General features: G+C 38.4%; 1 protein-coding gene across 3 annotated transcripts in view; it reads right to left on the reverse strand.

Annotated features, from left to right (window-relative positions):
- Positions 1-20,799, reverse strand: part of PFKFB4 (6-phosphofructo-2-kinase/fructose-2,6-biphosphatase 4) — an 86,061-nt gene that overhangs the window by 12,203 nt on the left and 53,059 nt on the right. For all 3 annotated transcript variants that reach the window (XM_081934909.1, XM_081934908.1, XM_081934907.1), the window contains exons 2-12: positions 16,221-16,337; positions 14,854-14,950; positions 14,395-14,461; positions 11,795-11,869; positions 10,687-10,743; positions 9,165-9,286; positions 5,786-5,993; positions 4,808-4,954; positions 3,375-3,479; positions 1,603-1,732; positions 975-1,037 (exon numbers count right to left, since the gene is read on the reverse strand). In XM_081934909.1, the coding sequence (XP_081791035.1) occupies positions 975-1,037; positions 1,603-1,732; positions 3,375-3,479; positions 4,808-4,954; positions 5,786-5,993; positions 9,165-9,286; positions 10,687-10,743; positions 11,795-11,869; positions 14,395-14,461; positions 14,854-14,950; positions 16,221-16,337 (1,188 nt within the window). The remainder of the gene's footprint in view (positions 1-974; positions 1,038-1,602; positions 1,733-3,374; positions 3,480-4,807; positions 4,955-5,785; positions 5,994-9,164; positions 9,287-10,686; positions 10,744-11,794; positions 11,870-14,394; positions 14,462-14,853; positions 14,951-16,220; positions 16,338-20,799) is intronic.

Raw genomic sequence — 20,799 nt, forward strand, 5'->3', positions numbered from 1 at the left:
CTTGGAGCTTTCTCCTGAGAATCATGGCTAGCAATTTTGAGCAGCTGTAGCAACAGTTGCTCTCATTTTATATACTAGTGCCTTGCCTTGCTTCATTTTGCACTATACTTCAGCTGGAGAGCTTAACGTTTTAAAAATAGAAGCCTGCCTTTAACATACATTTATCTGCAATAACTGTAGCATTTTGGACACTAGAGGTCACTACAGGCTTCTTTTTATTTGAAGTGTAACTAAGTTCCAGGAGTATCTCTGTTGTTTTTAAAAGTTTTCTTCAGAAATCCCAAATTAGAAAAGAAGGCAGTAGTCATCCATTTGTATATTGTTAAATAAAACAATAAGGGAAAATCCACGACTCATCATTCAGGCTCTGTGGTAGTATATTCTTTCTTATAATTAATAATTTTCTATTCTATCATATTAAAAGGTACATTTCAGCTACAACTCTTAAGACTCTGGAAGCACCCCAAGGCTTTACCAACACTGTCAACAATTATTTGGGATTCTACCCTTTTGAAACAAGGCAGCATGGAATACACACAACAGACAAATGCAGGGGCTTACTAAAATCCAAGGTACAATACTAAAAATATTTCTAAAGAAAAATCAACACTAATCAAGTGTAGGTGAAGCATTTTGAGTGGCCACACTTCTGAAGATACTGAATAGAGTAATTCACACCACACCACTGTGTGGCAGGACCTATCTATTCAAATTCCCAGCTTTACCTCAAGAAGAGGAGAAGCAATGTCTATTTTAAAAGATTTTGGTTTATGATGAACTGAACAGTTTAATTCAAACTGTAACTTGCTTAACAAGTACAAGTGATTTGTTTTGATAGCCAAACTGTTTGAACTAGGAACTACTAGTCTGCCTTTGATAGGTGTAACTTAATGAAATGTTTTTCATAATAAAGTTGATTAATAAAACTCATAATAAAGATGATTAATTTGCTTAGCTCAAATTTAATATCTTACCGTAAGCCACTGGAGTTAGCTTTAAGACAGTATGCAGAGGGCACTTGAGATAAGGCAGTTGTTCTGAAATATATAAAGAAAAAGAAAAGAAAAAAAGAAAAAAAGACTATTGACTATAAAGTTGGTTACTAGTTAATATTTATATCTCACTTCACTAAATAAATCTTCAGAACAGCTTCATTTGTAGAAACCAAAGAGCACACAAGCAATGCTACCAAGGGGTAACAGACACAGATAAGATTCTAAGACTTAGCCAGATGAAACAAAAGAATAAAGAAATGGTAAATTGAAATCACTAAGTAAATAAAAATATTTTAAGTGACCTAAAAACAGTGGTTCTCAACCTTTTCTTCACCACGAACTCCCCTTAAATACCTTTTGTGGCCAAAGGCCATGACCAAAGATCACTAAGATTTAAAATTTAAATCATAACATTTCTTCAAGCCTTCGCAAACCCCTGTGATGACATCACACACACACACCCAAGTGTCCGCAGACCACAGGTTGAGAACTACTGACACAGTGGTATCCTAAATATGTACCACTTGTCTGCAATTAACTGGTAAGAAAATGAAAGTTACTACTGACTAACTTGAGCATTCTCTGTGGACATTTGTAAGGTACCTACCTGCAGGCTTATCCAAAAAGTAAGCAAGCAAACAACGCATAACAGCTTGGTGACAGATTACAAGCACGTTTTCCTGTCTTTCCAGCTCCATAATTACTGGCTCTAACCTTTGAACAAGATCTTCATAGGACTGGAAAAACAACAGAAAAAAAATCATGGTAATATGGATATATGTATAAATGATCCTAATTTTATAATAAAATTGATTTGCTCTAAGGTGGGTTAAATAGTGCCACCTATGTTCTCTTTAAAATACTGTGATGGTACAAATTCTTCTGATTTCGCATAAGATGGGAAGCCTATCTTTTTTAAAAACTTCCATGTGAAACAAAAAAAATGCAGATGCAACTCTTAAAGCAGCTGCATTGTTACTTTAGGCTGCACTGGTGCATATTAGAGAGGTTTATGCTCTGTCTGGATCCAATTCTACAGAGGTATTTCTTCTTTGCAAGCTTTAATCATTATCTTGTGCTTAAAATCCAAGTGGTAGGTTAATGGCAACTACCAAGTAATTACTGACTTACATGAAATGATTTCAACATCCATTCTTCCTCTCTGGATCCATTCTTTTCTAAACAATCTATGCCTATTTTTCTGAACTGATGATTTCCATACCACAGAATTTGAGTCGCAGAAGCTCACAGACTGATTCTGCCACTTTATTCTTAGTCTATTTCAATATTTATATTTTAATGTTTATTTTTTCCCTGTGTAAGAAACTTTGTAAATAGCTGGGTAATTGATACAGATAGCATTTACCTTGTTTTCGTGTAAAAGTAATGAAAGGTGTTCTTGCTGACAGTTTTCAAAAACAGGAATTCTGCTACAGAAATTAATTTTAATTAAGCTATATCTTCTGTACCCTCAAACATGGAACAAAAGAAGTTTTGGAAAACTACTGTAAATAGATCAGCTGATAAAGTGGAGGGCAGCAGCCACCCGATGCTTTAGCAAAACATACATTTTTGCTTTGTTAAGGAACACGTGAACAGTACACAACCAAAGTTAACCCAGCAGTAGTCATTAAGAAGATGTGCAGTTATTGACTGAAAAACACACATCCTTTCTCTCTACAATCAGCAAACAGCTCCAAAAATGTTTCCATCTTACATAACATCCATTATAACCTGACTACCTCTGTGCCATCTGTACTCCTGCAGCGTTTTGAACATTATGATCATTCAGCCAACACATGATACATGGATTTAAGGCGTGTTGCACTTTTAACAAATACTGTTAGCAGCTGCTTTTATCGGTGCTTTTGATTAATGCTGGACTTTTAGTGTCAGCCTATAAAAGGGCAGGCTAACAAGCAATTAACTGAGTCTCAAACATGTGGTTTTAAAATTTGTTGCTCTACTTAGAGAAAGCAAAACGCTGGTGCATGTTCCATCTGAGGGGCCTGGGCTGCAGGATAGCCAGCATTACCCCTCATCAAAACCACTGAACCAAAAGTCTGAAAGGGAAACAGATTTATTTCCTCCTTTTCCAAAACAGTTTTAAGAAGCCTTTCATCCCTGCTTAAAATTTGACCTCTACGTAGGATAGCTTTTTAGGTTACAAAGGAAAGGTGCTCTGGTGCTTTTAATTAACATTTCCTACACAAATGAGGAATTGGTTTCTACTTTAGCAACAACACAGAGAAGTTGCGGGAAAGCTTCCTCATGAGAAAGAGGCAACAAACTCCTTTTATTTCAAAACATTTCTCTTTTGAAACACTTACAAAAAGACTTCTGCATCTTCAAGCTTGCAAGAAGTAAAATGTAACAAACCTCGCCCTTAGGATATCTGTATCTGTATTTGTCCTGGTCTCTCAAAGCAAATTCTAAGGGATAATTTTCCTGAATTTCTTCGTATGTCATTTCTTCACAGACTCCCTATGGAAACAAAGAAAATAAGCATGAAGAAACTTGGGCTGTGCTCATAAAAATTCTGAATGAAAATGCCATTTTTGTCATGAATTGACAAGGCTGGAAGGCTATTCTTTCATGTTCTAATTATATCTTATGCTTTAATGTTTACTGAGAGATAACCTATGTAAACTGAGTTGATCAGGCTGTGTTATTACCATCCTCATTATGAATTCTGACGTTAAGCTGCACAAATGGAAATTCAATTCATGGAACTATTTATCTATGTAATCAAATTTATACCTTGCCATAATCCAAACTAAAGTCTTACCAGTTTACAATAAAATTAAAACAAAATATATAATAATAAAAATAACAATACCAAACTAAACAAAACCCCACTGAAGAGCAAACACCTTCTGGTACAAAAATATCTGTCTTTAGCTTCTTGTTGGAGCTAAACAAACCTTGAGGGGGGCAACCCTATCATAACAAATGGTTTTACTTCCCCACACCAAACCTCCTGAAAATGGAAACAACACAGTGGCTTTTCCCAGTTTGATATAATTGGTCAAATTTGCTTTCTCAGATTATTTTTTGAAATATCATCAGAAAAAAAACCATTGGTTATGTCGGGGGATTTAGCAATAATGTTTTTCAAAAATCAATTAATTTAAAATTCTTAATGAGTTTATTTCATTAATTTATTAATTTACTGAATTTTAACCTGCATTTCTACCAATTTCAACAAATAAAACTATTTTTAAATTCTAATCAAATTACAAACAGCATAAACAAAGCAATTTATTATGAAAATGGATTATTTGCAACAATATTTTTTTTTAAAACTGTTACGTCACTTTCAAGTTGAAAAGTTATTCAAGACGGACATCAATCTATCAATCAATCAATTAATTGATCGATAAGACATCAGGGCAGAACAACTACCATTTTATTTTCACACAATGATTAAAACAAACTTTGATTTTCAACTTAATCTTAACTTAACTACCTTCAAATTAGGGATAGTTGTCAAAAATAATAATACTTTATTGCCTGACATCGGTTTGAAATCAACAGAAGCAATTCTGTAGCAAGAAGGGACAAATACACAAATACTTTCTAAAATTGCTGAAACCAACTAACATTTACCTTTTTAAAGCATAATATGATAATTAACATATAATTTTATGGCAAGAGAAGCAATAGGTGCAGTATACATTTGAAATAAGCCTTAAAGACTTGTCTGATAGTTATAAAACTTCAGGAAGCTGCCGAAGCTCATCATTGTCATCACCTTCATCAAAAAACTACAAGCATAGATGGTTATGCATATAACAGAAAAGCAATCCTACCGCATCGATTTCATTTAAAACTTTCCACTGTTCATAAGGCACTCTCAGAGCCTCAGCAGTCTGAATGGTTCTCTTCATCTGACTTGTCCAGACTTTCAGATCTTTGATGTTTTGATCGTTAATGAACTGGCCCAAGCTCTTGGCAAACTGCAAAAGGTCATTAAAAAATACATTATAATATCACAGCTACTCAAGATTCAGCGTCAAAAAGATAATACATTTTGAATGAGGTCTTTCAAAGTCTCATGTAGTCCTTCAACAAAGAAATTTGACTAGCACTTAAGAATTACAATATTCGTTTGCTAAAATGAGAGGGCACTCTAATTTTGGTGCAATAAAACGTTGCATGAGTGTAAGAAACTTCCACTTGTAGAAGTATAACTTTTCTTATTCAGGCTGAAAGATTTATGTTTTTTAAGTAGTACAAATAAATGGAGACCTGTGACACCTCTACGTTCCTGTATCTGACTGCAGTCTTTTTTGAAATGTTTCACAGTTCTTAAGAATCTTCTGATATCACTATCTCTCAAACTTAGCAACTTTAAGAGGTGTAGACTTCAATTCCCAAAATTTCCTACACAGCAAGCGACATTGGAAGCCTAAACACCCTGGGTTGCCCCACAGAAGTTGCCATTGACTTGTAATTTTTAACACATCCCTAAGGGAAAATTAATAAACATGTTGTGCACATTTTCAATTAATTTAACATTTTATTTAAATTAATCCAATGCAGTTTCTGCTCTGACCCTATTCATTTCTTTGTGATCTCATTCATTCTCTGGAATGGAAATCTGGTTTATTGATCAAAAGCAAAATGCAGAATGTCCCATATCCTTGGTTGTCTGGATCCAAATATCTCCTTAAATCCCAGAACACAAACAAATGCAAGATAATGTACATTTTAAAAAATTACTTAAATTTTAAAATAAATTTTAAATGTAATAAAATACAGAGCTGCAATAGATAGAACATAACTACCTCTTTCCCTCTAGGGGACAAGCCCGTGTCTCCTCCTATTCTTCCCTTTAGATTTAGTTCACTTTCACCGTGTCGGCAGAGGTAGATGAAACGAGGAGTTACATGGATATTCATAAGGTAGTAAACAATCCGACTCTGAATATGATCCATTACATGGTTTACAAGGTAACTCCTTCCAACATCCATGATTTTAATGTAAGAAAGATCCCTGTAACAATAGGAGACGTAATTAATTATTGTCCTATTTAGCCTAATGCTTTGCTTATCAGCCACAGAGACCAGGAATACATTTTACTCACCTACATTAGAGGAAAAGTGCAGATAGTCCTCTGATTATGTTCATTTGTTTAGTGACCATTCAAAGTTATAAGGGCATTGAAAAAACTGGATTTGCAACCAGTCCTTGAAGTTTTGGCCACCGCATTTGCCTCTTCCCCAGTCAAACAATCAAAATTTGGCCCTAGCCTGCATTTACAGCCACTCAGTCCTGCCCCTCCACTTCTCCACATTCCCTAGTGCCTACCGGTACCACCCACTCTCTTGCCTGCAGCACCAGCCTACATACGACAGCACCCATCTGGAGCTGCACCCATCCCTCAACAGCTCACCTATTTGCCTGACATCTTGCCTCTTTCCACTTAATGACCGGAGTGGTCCTGGGGTTATGACAGCAACCAGGATTACCACTGCTAATAGATTCAGTCCTGTGATGTTGTGCTTCACAACCCCATCATTTAGCGAAGGACATTACAGTCCTGACTGCCATTAGAAGCTAAGGACTACCTGTAGTTCCAGAGTCTAACAAAAAGAACTTTTAAGTAACAGGATGTTTGTTAATATGCAATGTATTTATTTTATTTCCATTCTTTTTACATTATGGAATCTAGTTGGAAAGTTAGTAAAAAATAGATAACTTTATAAAAGTAATACAGAGTTTTACCATATCTTCAATTAACTAAGATCTGAAGAGAGAATTCCAAATTAACCATATTATCCATACTATAGAATTTGTCAATCTATATAGCTTGTGGCTGTCAATTTCTATTTTAACAGATAATTACTTTTTTACCTAGAAATGAAGCATGCATTCAAAAGAATCAGCCCGCAGAGAGGCTAAGATTTCTTGGAACTATGGGTATGAATTATGTTTAGCTTACTTTTTTAATGTGTCCATTGGGATGATTTATCTCTGTAAACAGATATTTCAAGCTATTTTCTCTGACATTTTTTTTTGCTGAATCATTAATTAGGAACCTCATTTGCTGATGCTCTAAATTTCAATTCCGAGATCCTTTTTCAACTATGCTAGCAACAGCATGAAATTAATATATCAACATTATTTGTTGCCCAAGCCACGTTACTGCATTTTTTCCTCATTAATATAAATTAACACTGTTTTCACAACTAGAACAGTTCATGTTTTCCTAGGATTTTTATCTGTTGACTGTAGCCAGTTAGCAATACATATAGTCAATTACATTTGTAAACCAACTAGGTTTACTGGTCAAAATCATAAAATAACAGGTGAATGTGGGAAAACTCCTAAAAATTACATTACATTATTTGTAAACCTCCTAATACAGCACACTGACAAGAGCTGAATTCTCAGGGTCATAGTAAATCTGGGCCTGGGCTTTACCAGTTCAAGTCCATATAAGGAAATGTCCACAACTGAGTGATGTTCGTTCAAATTATGTCATTACAATTAAACAATCCTATTAGTTTAGCCACTTGCAAGAATAAAAAGGCATGTTATAAATCAAATAAATAAAGAAAAGATCAGTTTATTATAAAACAGAACAAAAGCACTAATTTTACCACTAAAAACCATACAGTATAGCAAGCAATCGCAAAAGGACTCCAGGAGAATATATTTATTAGTTAATCTTTTTATGGCTATAACAATATGCAAAAGAGATCTTGGAAAGCCAAGAGATAAGCTATGATATCTAGGATTTTATGGGCAACTAAGGGAATTCACTGAAACAATTTGACATGGCTAATGTTAAACAGTGAAAAAATGGCCAGAGTTTTATTAAAAAGATATTCTGAAGATACACAAATCCAATAACATTCCCAATGTTATAGGAGTATATATTTTCTCATTTTCAGTTCTATCTAACATCAATCAGCAATGTTTACTTTATTTTACATATAAAAATGTAAATATTCAGAGAGATGACATCAGAAACAGTAATGTTCTGAGATATGTTTCCACCTTCCTAATGGAACCTAGGCGGTATGGTATGTCTTTTCCATAGTGGCTTCTGCCCTCCAGAACACTCAATCTCATCTGACCCCAGTATTCGGCACACTTCCACCCTCCTAAGTCTTCCAGGCCATAAAGAACTGGCTCTTACCCTAAACATTGGGATAAGGTGAGATTGGAGCCTAGATATGGTTTTGTTGAATACAGTGAAAGGAGATGGCTGAAGAACAAGTTTTTTGCTTTTTTTTTAATGTGTTTGGGTTTTTATTGCTGTTATGAGTTGCCCAGAGTTTTTTAATGTGTGATAATATAAAATAAGCACAATATATTCTATTTTTTATCTCAAGAGTCATTTCAAGGCATATAAATTTAATAAATAAAATAAAAATAAAAGATGGTCATTATTTGACAAAAAGAACAAAGCAGACTGAATCAGAAAACCTATTGCTATTTGTCATGGACTGAATGTGGACCAAGAGTTATTTTCAAATTATACTGATTAATGTTCAAAATACCCATGTTAAATGCTGTGACTATTTCGCATTTGGTCATTTTTTTAGGCAATCATGGAATTTCACTTTTTTTTAGAAGAAGTAATTTTGTTTGTAGTTTAGAGAAGTCCAATTAAATACAATGAAACCAAATTAATATGACCAATTAATCAGAATTTGTAGAGGAGAAGCGATTAGCACAGCCAGTTCCAATCGAACTGAGTCTAGAAAAGCGGGAGCATGCTCCACAGAGACGATGACATCACTTTGGTAGACTCAGTTCTATTGGTTACTGACTAAGTTAACCCATGTATGACCGCTGTTTCCACCAACTTGGGACAATTGTCAGGACTACAAATAGCTCACAGTAAAGGACCACAGTGTTTTGTTGATTTTGCTACCTTGGCTTGACAAAGCACACATCCCTGTGCTTTATTTATGACCTGCTTTATTTCACAATTCTGTCTCTATCTTCTAATATTAAAAGCATTTCTGCTTATTCTCATCACTATTTTAAATTCTTCCTTTCTTATTAAAAGTATTTATATCATCTCTCTCACATTAATTTATATCATTCATCTGAGAGGATGTGTTCCCCTAAAACGTATGTTATAAATTAATTGGATTAAACTTTAATCCATATTGTTGTTTTTTAATTGAAATTGAAATCGTCACTTACTTGTCTAGATTTTCATCCAACGTCTCATATGAATTCTTGTAACACTCAATTCTTTTCATAAAGTCCTCCGTAGCTTCATCACTACCACAGTCAACATAATCAGGACTGCCTAATTTCACTTGCTAAGAAACCACAGAATAAAGAAATCTCTAAATATCATAAAAGAAGTCAATTAGCTGTATGATGCTTTCCTATATTCTGTGTTATGAATAGAAAAAACTAAATTTAAAAGAGAAACCTAACTTATACTTCAACAACTTAGGGAAAATGTACAAATTAAATATCAGTAGAAAAGATAACGTGGATGGTAAATTGTTATCATAAGATTGACACTTTTGTTTTCAATTCTTTTAATTTCTATAGCCTTTATTTAATATATTATGTCCTATAGCAGTGATGGCTAACCCTTTTCTCTTCACATGCCAAAATTGCGCACACATACGTGACAACACATACGTGATTCCTCCCTCATAATGCAATGCGCCCCACCCCCCCTGCACATTTGCACAACCAGTGTGACCCCCTTGCATGTGCGTGACCTCCCCCCCGCACCCTGTTTGGGGCCTAGAAGGCCTCCCTGAAACCTCCTGGGACCAAAAATGGGGGGGGGGCGTGCCACACCACCACCACCCTGCATCCCATTTTGGGCCTAGCAGGCCTTCCTGAAGCCTCCTGGGACCACAAATGGGATGCTGTGGGTAAGTTGCACCCCCGCCTGTGCATATGCGGGTGACACCCTTGCCCGCCCCCCATGCATGAACACACATCTCCTGCATCCACTGCAGAGACCTCTAACACACATCTCCTGCATGCAACAGACACCCGAAAATCAGCTGTCTGGCGGGAGGCGCACCTGAATGCACAGTGGAGCTGAGTTGGACAGCTTGCATGCCCACGGAGAGGGCTCCGCATGCCACCTATGGCACGTGTGCCTTAGGTTAGCCATCACGGTTCTATAGTGTATTGACCACATATCATATATGTATACATATTTGATGACCTTTTATTGAAACTAAATTTGTATATCAATGATTGCATGATCTCTGTAGATGAAAATAAATAAAATAAATACATTTATATATTTGATGATTGAGAAATAATATTCCCATACTTCTCCTGGGCTTGTTCTTCAAGTCTATGGTTAGTTTAGTTGTCTTCTGCCTTTCTTGAAAGGAGGCAGAGTTTACTGGTAAAAAATGCATTTTGCAAGCCAGTTTCCGAAAATTAAATCCCTAGTGAATGCAAGAATGCTTGGGAAGAAAAACTGGAAAGCTCAGTCAGTCAGTTCATGGTTTGTAGATTACTTTAAACTGTAATCTACAGTTTAAAACAAACCTTAATGGGAAATCAATACAGAAGTGAAATATGTTATATGCATGCATGCATATACTGTATATGTAACATTTAAAAGTTTTTTTTTTAATTGAGTATGGCAGGGAGTGAAGCAGCTAGATCTGATTCGGGGGTTCTGGGAAGTAAACTGAGCACAAACATTTTAACGTAAACGGAAGTTACGACTCACCACAATATTTGCAGCAATAACCTCAGGATCAACGCATACTGACTCCACAAAAAAAGTCTGTAAGCCAAACAGGAAGAACATTGATGTTGGACCTTTACACAATATTTTTCACTTTCTAAAAAAAAATGCAAAGCAGGCTTCAACTTACTTACTCAAAAGCAAAACACAATGCTGTACAAAAAACAAATAGTAGTTCTTGTTTAGTAACCACAATAGGAACCAGCAAGTTGGTTGTTAAGCAAAGTAATCACTAAATAAAACCACAACTTTGTCTATGATCTGACTTCAGCTTTCCACTGCTTAGCAGACCTATGGTCATGAATGCAAGAATTGATTTAAAGTTACTTTTTCATCACTGCCATAACTATGACAATGCTAAACAAGGCAATCACTAAATGAGGACTACCTGTAATAGTTCAAACCTAATCATACAATGTTTTTTCTTGTATAATTATTATAATGTAGTTGTAATATGTTAAACATTCCATTGATCTTTTTCTCAACCAATTCAGATAGTATGGCTTTAATGAAGTCCCTTGGAATCTAGGCATTCTCCATTTAGAGTTCATGCCACAGAGAAAAGAAATCTCTCTTTCTCTACTACTCTGGATCTTTTTACTTCTGACCCCTGGAGTAGTATTTTAATAGTATAAAAGCTACTTTAATTGTCATGCAATAGAAATTATTTTAAAGAAAATTCAATACACTGTATCCTTCTAAAGGAATAAATCAAAGAAACAAGGCTATGTCTCTTCCTTACTCCCTCGCAAAAATACATGAGAGTTACAATTAACAAGGCAATTAATGGTACATGCAATATTAAATTGCCAGCTGTCTTAAAAGTGAGCATTTCTAATCACAACAGAATCTTCTTTCATATTAGCAACAGAAACTATCGTTAATAGTTCTGTCAACCATAGAATTAAAATTACAGAATAAATTAGAAGCATAACTTACCAGAAATTTGAGGGGAGGTTTACAGAACTACTTACAGCCAATATTTTTCATCTGCAGTTATAGTCAGTTTCTTTGCAGTAAATCTAATATTTAGAACAAACATTTTACATATTCTAGGACTAAATAATTTTAGCATCTTTACTCAACTGACCTTAAATCCATTTTCTTCACCAAATTTATATATGGTGTCTCTACGTTCCCTTGTAGTATTTGTAGCATCAAAAACCTAGATGAGACGATACAGGAATCAGTGGTAGATCATTAAATATATATATATTATACATGTATATTTGTAATATGTCATGTATCATTAATAAAATGTAGTAGCTTCATCATAAATATTTTTAGCAACTACTGTGTTGCTTTGCATAGTATATAGGTACATCAGTGACATGCGGTGAGGTTTATGACTGGTGAGGCACTGACACAGTTTCAATGGGTTTCAAATATTTTTAGACTTGTGGACTTCAACTCCCAGAATTCCACAGCCAGGCATGCTCAGTTCCAATTTAAAGCGACAGCATTTGTTTTTCTCCTTTGCTCCTTCTTTCTTTTTCTTTTTCTTCTCCTTCCCCTCCTTCCTCCCTCTCTCCCTTCCTCCCCCTCTCTCAAACACATACACACACACACACACACACACACACACACACACAGAAGTTGGATTGGACTATCTCTTCTACCCCTTCCCTCTCTCACCTCACTCTCAAACAAACCCCCCCACACACAAAAGTTGGATTGGATATCTTTTCCAGTGGCTTGAAAGCAGCTCCTCTGCCACCACCCCCCATTTCCCTGCTGCCTTTCCCAAACACCTCCACCATTGCAAATGCAGCCTGCTGTCTGGGTGGGAAATGCCTGGAACACAATAAAGCCCACCCACCACCTCCTGCTGGCAGGCTGGGGTGAGAGGAGAGGCAGAGAAGCCGGAGGGGAGCCGAGCCGAGCCTTCCAAAAGAAAGAGGCTGGGGGGGAAGTGTGTGTACTACAGCATGGCTCTTTGCCTGGCTTCCTGCCTCCTCCTGTGGTCTCCTCAGTGCTCGCTTGTGCTCTCCCTCCCCAAGTGTAGTTTGATTGCAGGTGGGGCCACGTTGCCTTTTCAAACTTGTAATCAGTGAAACTGGGCTAGATTTTTATATAGTTTTATCCAGCTGTGTATGTGTGAGAGAGAAATGAATGGGGGCCTGGGGAGGAAGTCACTACACTTGGGGAGGGAGAGCACCAGTGAGGTTAAGCAGAGTCATCCACGGTGAGGCAGCAACTAGCTCAGCTTTTTCCTTTTACTTTTTTTTTTCATGATGAGAGTGGTGAGGCTATGCCTCACTTGCCTCACCTGACTGCACGTCACTGAGGTACATATATCTTTCATATGTATACATGCATACTAATGGCAAGCAGAACAAATAGTGCAATTACTATATTTTTCAGACTATAAGACACACCAAGATTTTGAAGAGGTCGGTTTTTTAAAAAAGGTTTTTGCTCTCCCTGGCTCACAGAAGTATCTGAATGCCTCCCAAACCCTCTGCATGTCCCATTTATTTGTGAAAAGGGGGCATGCAGAGAGTTTGAGAGCCCTGAAAAGTGCTCCTGTAGGCCGGGGAGGGCAAAAATGTGACACGTGGTGGGGGGGTTGGAAGCAAAAAACAGGGCATGCAGAGGGTGTGGGAGACCATAGAGTGCTCTTGGGGCTGGGGAGGGCAAAAAATGAGCAAAAAACAGCCCATGAATCAAATAAATGACAAACACTAGGGATAGGTTAGTATGATATGTGTATGAATTATAGTAGAAAGAAAAGTGAATGAAACAAACATTTAGACAGGCATTTTGCTTTTGACAGTCTTAGAAACATACAGGAACAGCATGACATAAAATAGGCAGACTGTCCTATATATTTTATTTGTAGTTTTTATGCATAATCTTCAATGTTAGTTTGAGATGAGGCATTTCATGAATCTTGACAGTATATGCGTTCACAATTCTGGAAAAAAAGTATTATTCTGTATTTGTATCTCATAGCACAGCACATTCATAGTAAAATTGTGTTATGTAGAATAATAATATAGTTATGTCCAGCTAGCATATAATCCTATTGCGTGGACTCATTCTGTCATTTTATTCATGATAACAGGACCACTTTTCAGGCCTCCAAAACCCTCTGCGCGTCCATTTTTGCGAAAAACGGGCTGCCAAAAATGCTGTATTCAGTGTGTAAGACGCACCCAGATTTTCACCCTCTTTTTTGGGGGGGAGGTGCATCTTATACTCCAAAAATACGGTAAATGTGTATTTGCCAAGATGTTAATTCTCCCAAACATCGCTGCCATAAATATTTTGAAATGTTATCATGAATAAAGTGACAGAATGAGTCCACTCAATAGGATTAGATCCTAGCTGGATATAACTATATTATTATTCTACACAACACAATTTTACCATGAATGTGCTATAAAATACAAACACAGAAGCAATTTAAAACTACCTCTGCATTATAAAAATTGATGTCAGCAGATACAGATACGAAAAATACCCACTGACACTGGCAGAAGGTTAGTACTATGTAGCTTATATTGCAATTTTCTTCAATAATAATTGAGTAATCAGAATCAACTATGAAACAGGGGTTAAACTGGACCTAAACTCCAACCTCACAGAATTTATGTAGCATATGGAATTTGAGAGCCACCACCTCAAAAGCCTGGGAAAAACTGTTCTAGTACTCATTTGTTTAGCAATGCACCATAGAACACTTACTGCCACATGCCCATTTTCTTCACAAAGATATCGCCGGACATCATTTAGTGCTGCTAAGGCACACTTTCTTAAAAAGAAGAGACAACACCCTGGTTATACCCCTGACAAGACTTCATAGTTACAAATACACAGGGCTATTTCTAGCATTATTAAAAGACTGTACACGAAACAGGACTCAACCTTACATACAAAAGCATTTAAAAGGTATGCTTCAGAAATGCTGGAGCAACTTATGTGTCTTCCTCCAGTTCACAGATTATGCTCAATAAAATTAAAACAATGATTACTGGAAGAAAACTTAAGACTGAGCCACGCATCTCTCAAGACAACTATCCTACTTTCCCACCTTGGTAGAAACAACCAACAGCATCAGCCGTTTTCTAATTCGTTAACATCAACATTCCTTTAGACCAAAACAGCTACATGATGCCAACAGAAAGTGGCACATGACCAACTTACTTTCGGATTTTCAGGGCTTCTTTATTGTCTGGCAAGAAGAATTCAAAGGACTTGTATGTTTTTACCAAATCTCGACGGTACTGACCAACATTAAACTCTGTGTAGAAAAGTCAAGAAGGAAAATTGAGTTTTTATTTTCTGCCACTAAATAAGGTATAATACATTATCATATACATTATCATCTTGAAAGTCTATGGAGATTCTCCAGGTCATGGTTGTCCCAAAGGTGCTTTTTCAAGAGATGAAGAAGCTTCTTGGAAGCGTCTTCAAAGAAAAACCAAAAAGTCCAGTTGTCTCTTGAAAAAGCACCCTTGGGGTATAATCTTGAAACCAGATCACTTTACCATTATACCCTAAATATTGTTTATAGGAAGCTATGATGGGAACTTTTCCAGTTCTTCTCAGATCCAATTTTTCCTGTGAAGCTTTTAGCTGACTCTTACAATACAACTTAAATCTGTGATTAAGTCTAGGTAGATATAACTGAAAACAAAGCATCTTAGCTTCATTTTTTATTTGCTTCCATTTTCCTTTCCTTACTTTTAATTGAAAGCAGATTAGCATATTGAACCAACTTTTTAAAAATTGGTTAAGCACTATGCACACTAGTGACATTTTTAGATAAAAAATAACAATAATAATACCTTTAACCAATAATATATTTTACCTTGGTTAACCAAACATCAACATCTACCTACCTAAATCCTTAGAAAGGACTTGATAGATTGATAAAAATGCCAAATTCAGTCTAAATACTAGGCTGACTATGTAACGAACTGATAAAAATCTTATTGTTACATTTTTTCTTTGTTTTATTATATAATTATAAAACATATATATTACATGTATTATTAATACAGTGTGGACTAGAGATTATTAACACTCTAAAGTTTAAATAACATAAGATTGTTAAAGATAGAAAATATACTATATCAGTATTAACTGATTTAAAATACCAATTTAATAAGCATAAGAGTTGTTTAATTGGAAAGATGGCCGACATATAAATGTAATAAAATAAATAAATAAATAAATAAATAAGGTTATTTAGCTTTAACATCCAAAACTGAATATAAAGAGCAGCTGAAAAATACATGAAAGTATTTGGTGTAAAATAAATTTCTGCTTAAGCTGATTACGTAACACTATCCACTGTATTGTTAAAAAGAATACAGACAAACCAAAATAGGCAACAACATCTAAACCCGGAAAAAAAGGAAAGAAAATAATGGCTCCTTGATTAATATACTTTTAGGCGCCTTTAGAAACCAAAGGGGTTTATATTTGCCATGCTATGTGATACATTGTATTTATAGAAACAATTCTTACATAAATTTTGGTTAAACCTCTGTTGTGTCAGCACTCACCTTTTGTAGGCACTCCAATCCAGTTTAAGTAGCGTGTCAATTTTTTTGATATGTAAGTTTTTCCTCTCGCTGGAAGGCCAACCATTACAATCAGAGTCGGACAATTTGTCATGCATACTGTAAAAAAATGGTAGAGTTAGTGTTCATGAAAAACAAGAGTATCGGTCACAGAGCTGAAGACTAAATAGGAAAATAGCTGCATCTTTTTATGGGAATAACAGCACTCCAGGGAGAGCCTTGTCATTTTGATGAAGCATTCAAAATAGTGTACCGTTTATATTAGATGTTGCCCCAAAGCCACTAGTTCCACAAATGCTTGCTATACATTTTACATAGTTATTCTGAAATCAACTCCAGAAACCCATTCATATGTTTCACCAATTCCTGAAGTACAGCATCCCCTGGAATTATTTTTTTCAGGATCCAAGAAGTTGCCTAAAGATGGGCTCTGGCATGAGTCGGAAAATTCAGAAAATAAAACCCCTGGTCCCAGTGACTGACCCAGATTGGATCCTGCAACATTATCTGGGGATACGTATATTCACTTTCTTTTTTTCCCCCCGATACTCAAGCCAGCTGCGGAATACCATCTGCTTCCTACCAAGTACTATTTATCTCCACCAATTACTCTTAGTCATTCAACCTGGGGAAAAAATCTTTGGAAGACAATGCGTAAATTTTCTCAAAATATAGACCAGTAATGAGCAACTTTTGTAATTCAGTTCTGTGCTATGAGAAGATATGGTACATATCCAAGCAATTAAAATGGGCAAAAACACTCAAGTTGTTATGTAAGACCAGAAAGGTCTCACAAAGCATCAGTCATGTTATTTACAATTTTAAAATTGTTTTTAAACTAAAAAATATATAACTCAGTAACTGCCATCTCGTAAAACAATTACAGGCATCAGTGTAACAAAACAAAACTATGTTAGTGCAGAGACAATAAAGTTGAGGTAACAACAGAAGTGAACATGAGTTTGAAAGAACTCTGGTTGACAGTGGAGGTCAGGAAGGCCTGGCATGCTATGGTGCATGCACAAAAAGTCAAACATGACTTAACGACTCAACAACAAAAAAAATGACAGAAGTAAAACTCACTTAAGGGTTTCTTAAGATAGGTGTCCATATAAATCTTTTCAATAAGTAAAAAATAATATGCTTATGTAATAAATATTCTACATTTGTTACCATAGTAATTATTACTCTTGCTTTGCAAAGAGGATAATATTACTGCTATAGCTATTCCCCAAAAACTAATATAAAAATTTAAGAACACTACAAATCAGACAGTGGCTGAGCCCATTGATTTGCTAAGGTTTAGAACAAGAGGAAAAGAGTTAATTGGAAAATAAAGTTTTTATTAACCAAACTTTGAATATCTGACTTTTTAAAGGAAATTGGTGGCTTATTACAACCAGGAAGTATCTGGTTTGTACAAGTTTGCTTGTACTTTCTTTGACTTTCACCATTTCTAGGATGGCTTACGGACAAGGGAAATGAAAGGGACAGAACGGAAAATGACCATTGGCTTACCTGAATGGTCTTTCTCTGGGCACTGCGGGAGTGTCCAGGCACAGGTTAATTTCAGCTTGCTGCCCAAGGACTGAGTTAAAAATTTGTGTAGCCACGCCTCTTGCTCCCCTCAGAGGCTCAGTTTTAAAAAACGAAGGAGTCCCAAGGAGTCTATATGTATGCTAATGATCCATGTCCATAAATCGGTGCACATGTCCCCGCGGGCACACTTCTGGGTGGGGTTGGACACTCCCGCAGCACCCAGAGAATGACCATTCAGGTAAGCCAACGATCATTTTCCTAGGCGCTGCTTGGAGTGTCCAAGCACGGGCCATCCCAAAGCTATGTCATCCCAGGGAGGGAAGAAGAATTGTCCAAGCCCGCGGGGGTCGCAGTGACTCGTTGCAAAACTCTTCTCCCAAAGGAGGCTTCAGCAGAGGCAAAGGTATGAAGCCTGTAATTTCTCAAGAATGGAGATGGGGTCGACCACGTAGCGGCCCTACATATGTCCTTGATCGGAGCTTGCGTGGCCCACGCAGCCGAGGTTGCGGCCCTCCACGTTGAGTGAGCTGTAATGCGAGGCGGGACCAGCCTGGCTTGCTGTTCGTAGGCCAGCTTAATACATGCTCTTATCCTATGGTGGAAGACATGACTTTCTTGCCCATGGAAACGGGCTGAAAGGACACGAAAAATGCCTCTGACTTACGAAAGGGGGCCATACATTTCATGTAGATACGCACTGCACGGTGAACATCAAGTTTATGCCACACGTGCTTCCTTGGGTGCTTGGGACACAGGCAAAAGTCTGGGAGGATCACCTCCTATGTTCTATGGAAGACACTGTTAACCTTCGGCACAAAGGCTGGGTCCAGTCTGAGGATGACCCTGTTGGAATGTACAATACAAGGTCGTCTCTGACCGAAAAGGCGGCTATCTCGGAAATCCTGTGGGCTGAAGTGATGGCTGTAAGAAAGGCCGTCTTTCGGGTCAGGTGGTGCAGTCCAACAGTTTGAAGAGGTTCGAACGGGGTTGCGGTCAGAGACTGTAAGACGACAGACAAGTCCCAAGTTGGGTATCTGTGGATTGTTGGTGGGCTGAGGTTGGTAGCCCCTTTGAGGAAGCTACAAACCTGCAGATGCTTACTAAGAGGCAGCTGAGAGTCCGTGGACAGGATGGTGGCCAAGGCAGCCATCTGTCGCCAGAGGGTATTGGGCATGAGACCTTTGTCCAAGCCGTCCTGCAGGAAGTCCAGGATTTGTGGAACAGTCGCAAAGGAGGCGATGATGTGATGAACCTGACACCAGTATGAGAAGGAGGCCCAAGTTGCCTTGTAGATCCTGACAGTGGAGGGACGCCTGGATGCCTGGATGGTGCTAATGACCTTGTCAGAGAATTTGCTGAGCCTCAGGATGTCCCCCTCAAGTGTCAAACGGCCAGCTGTAGCCACTTGGGCTCCGTATGTTGAATGACCCCTTGGCTGAGGGAGATCTGCTCCTGAGGTATGTGCCAGTGTTGAGTCACTGACAAGCTGACAAGGTTGGCGAACCAGGATCTCTGTGGCCAGTGTGGAGCCACAAGCAACACCTCCACCCCCTCTGTCAGAATTTTCCTGATCACCAGTAGAATCAGTGGAAGAGGCGGGAAAGCGTACAATAGTCTGGGAGGCCAGCGAGACCGAAGGGCGTCTGTCTCCTCCGCTCCGGGGCAATGGGAGAGGTCAACCTTCGGGAAGCCGAACCTCTGTGATAGTTGACGGAACAGCGCTGGGTGGAGAGGCCACTCTGAGTTCTGGATGGTGGTTCTGCTCAACCAGTCTGCAGTCACATTGTCCTCCCCCGATATGTGGCCTGCCCCTTAGCGAGGTTAGGTGTCTTTCCACCCAACAGCACAGAGCTCCCGTTTCTGCCATCAGGGCCAGAGATCGCGTGCCGCCCTGATGGTTGATGTAAGCCTTTCTGGCGATGTTGTCTGTTAGAATTAGGACATTGCGGCCCTTGACCCAACGATGGAAGTGGCATAAGGTTAGTCTTGCGGCCTGGAGCTCTAGCCAGTTTATGTTGTGGGCAAGCTCCGTCTGTGACCACCTGCCCTGAACAACCTGAGTCTGGAGATGAGCGCCCCAACCGAAAAGGCTGGTGTCCGTTGTTATGACTAGGCGCTCTGGTTCCTTGAAGCAGCAGCCCTTTAGAAGGGTGACCATCTGCCACCACCTGAGAGAGCATAGTACCTTTGGAGGAAGATGTACCACCCTCCTGGAGCTGCTGACCTTGTGTCTCTGGAGCGGTAGCAGGAACCACTGGAGTTCTCGTGTATGCCGTCGCGCCACGGTACCACCAAGATGCATGACACCAGTTTCCCCAGCAATTGGAAGAGAGAGATGATGGACGCTGACCCCGTTGCATGGATGGTTCTCACGAGGGATCTGATGCTGTCCACTCTCTCCTGCGTGAGGAAGACCCTGTAGTCTCTGGAGTTCATCACAGTGCCGAGGTGTTGGATTCTGCAGGTTGTGGTCAGGTGACTCTTGTCGAGATTGACTGAGAACCCGTGGCATTGAAGGACTCGGATGGTGACCTTGAGATCCCTCTGGGCTTGCCCCTTGGACAACGAATGAATGAGTATGTCGTCTAGGTAGCATTCCAGTCTTACTGGGAGCGATCGAAGATGCGCTGCGATGGCGGCTAGTAGCTTGGTGAAGGTTCTCGGGGCCGACGAGAGGCCAAAGGGAAGGGTTCTGTACTGGAAGTGTTGGTTGGCAAACTGGAACCTCAGGAACCTGCGATGCGCTGGATGGATGCAGGTATGTCTCCTTCAGGTCTATGGAAGTCAAGAGATCGTTCTGCCTGGTGCAGCCCAGAATGGTCTGCAGGGACTGCATCTTGAAGCGCTTGTACGCCAGATGGATGTTGAGTTTCTTGAGGTCCAGTATTGCCCTTACTCCCCCTGAGGATTTTGGTAACTAGGAAAAGGATGAAGTAGAAAGGGACGGTTGGAATACTCCCCCGCAGAATGGCCTACAGTTTCCATGTTGCCTGTTCTTGTCCCTATATGAGGATTTGTCCTG

Source organism: Natrix helvetica (genome assembly GCF_964273705.1).
Source record: "Natrix helvetica genome assembly, chromosome: 1".
NCBI lineage: Eukaryota > Metazoa > Chordata > Lepidosauria > Squamata > Natricidae > Natrix > Natrix helvetica.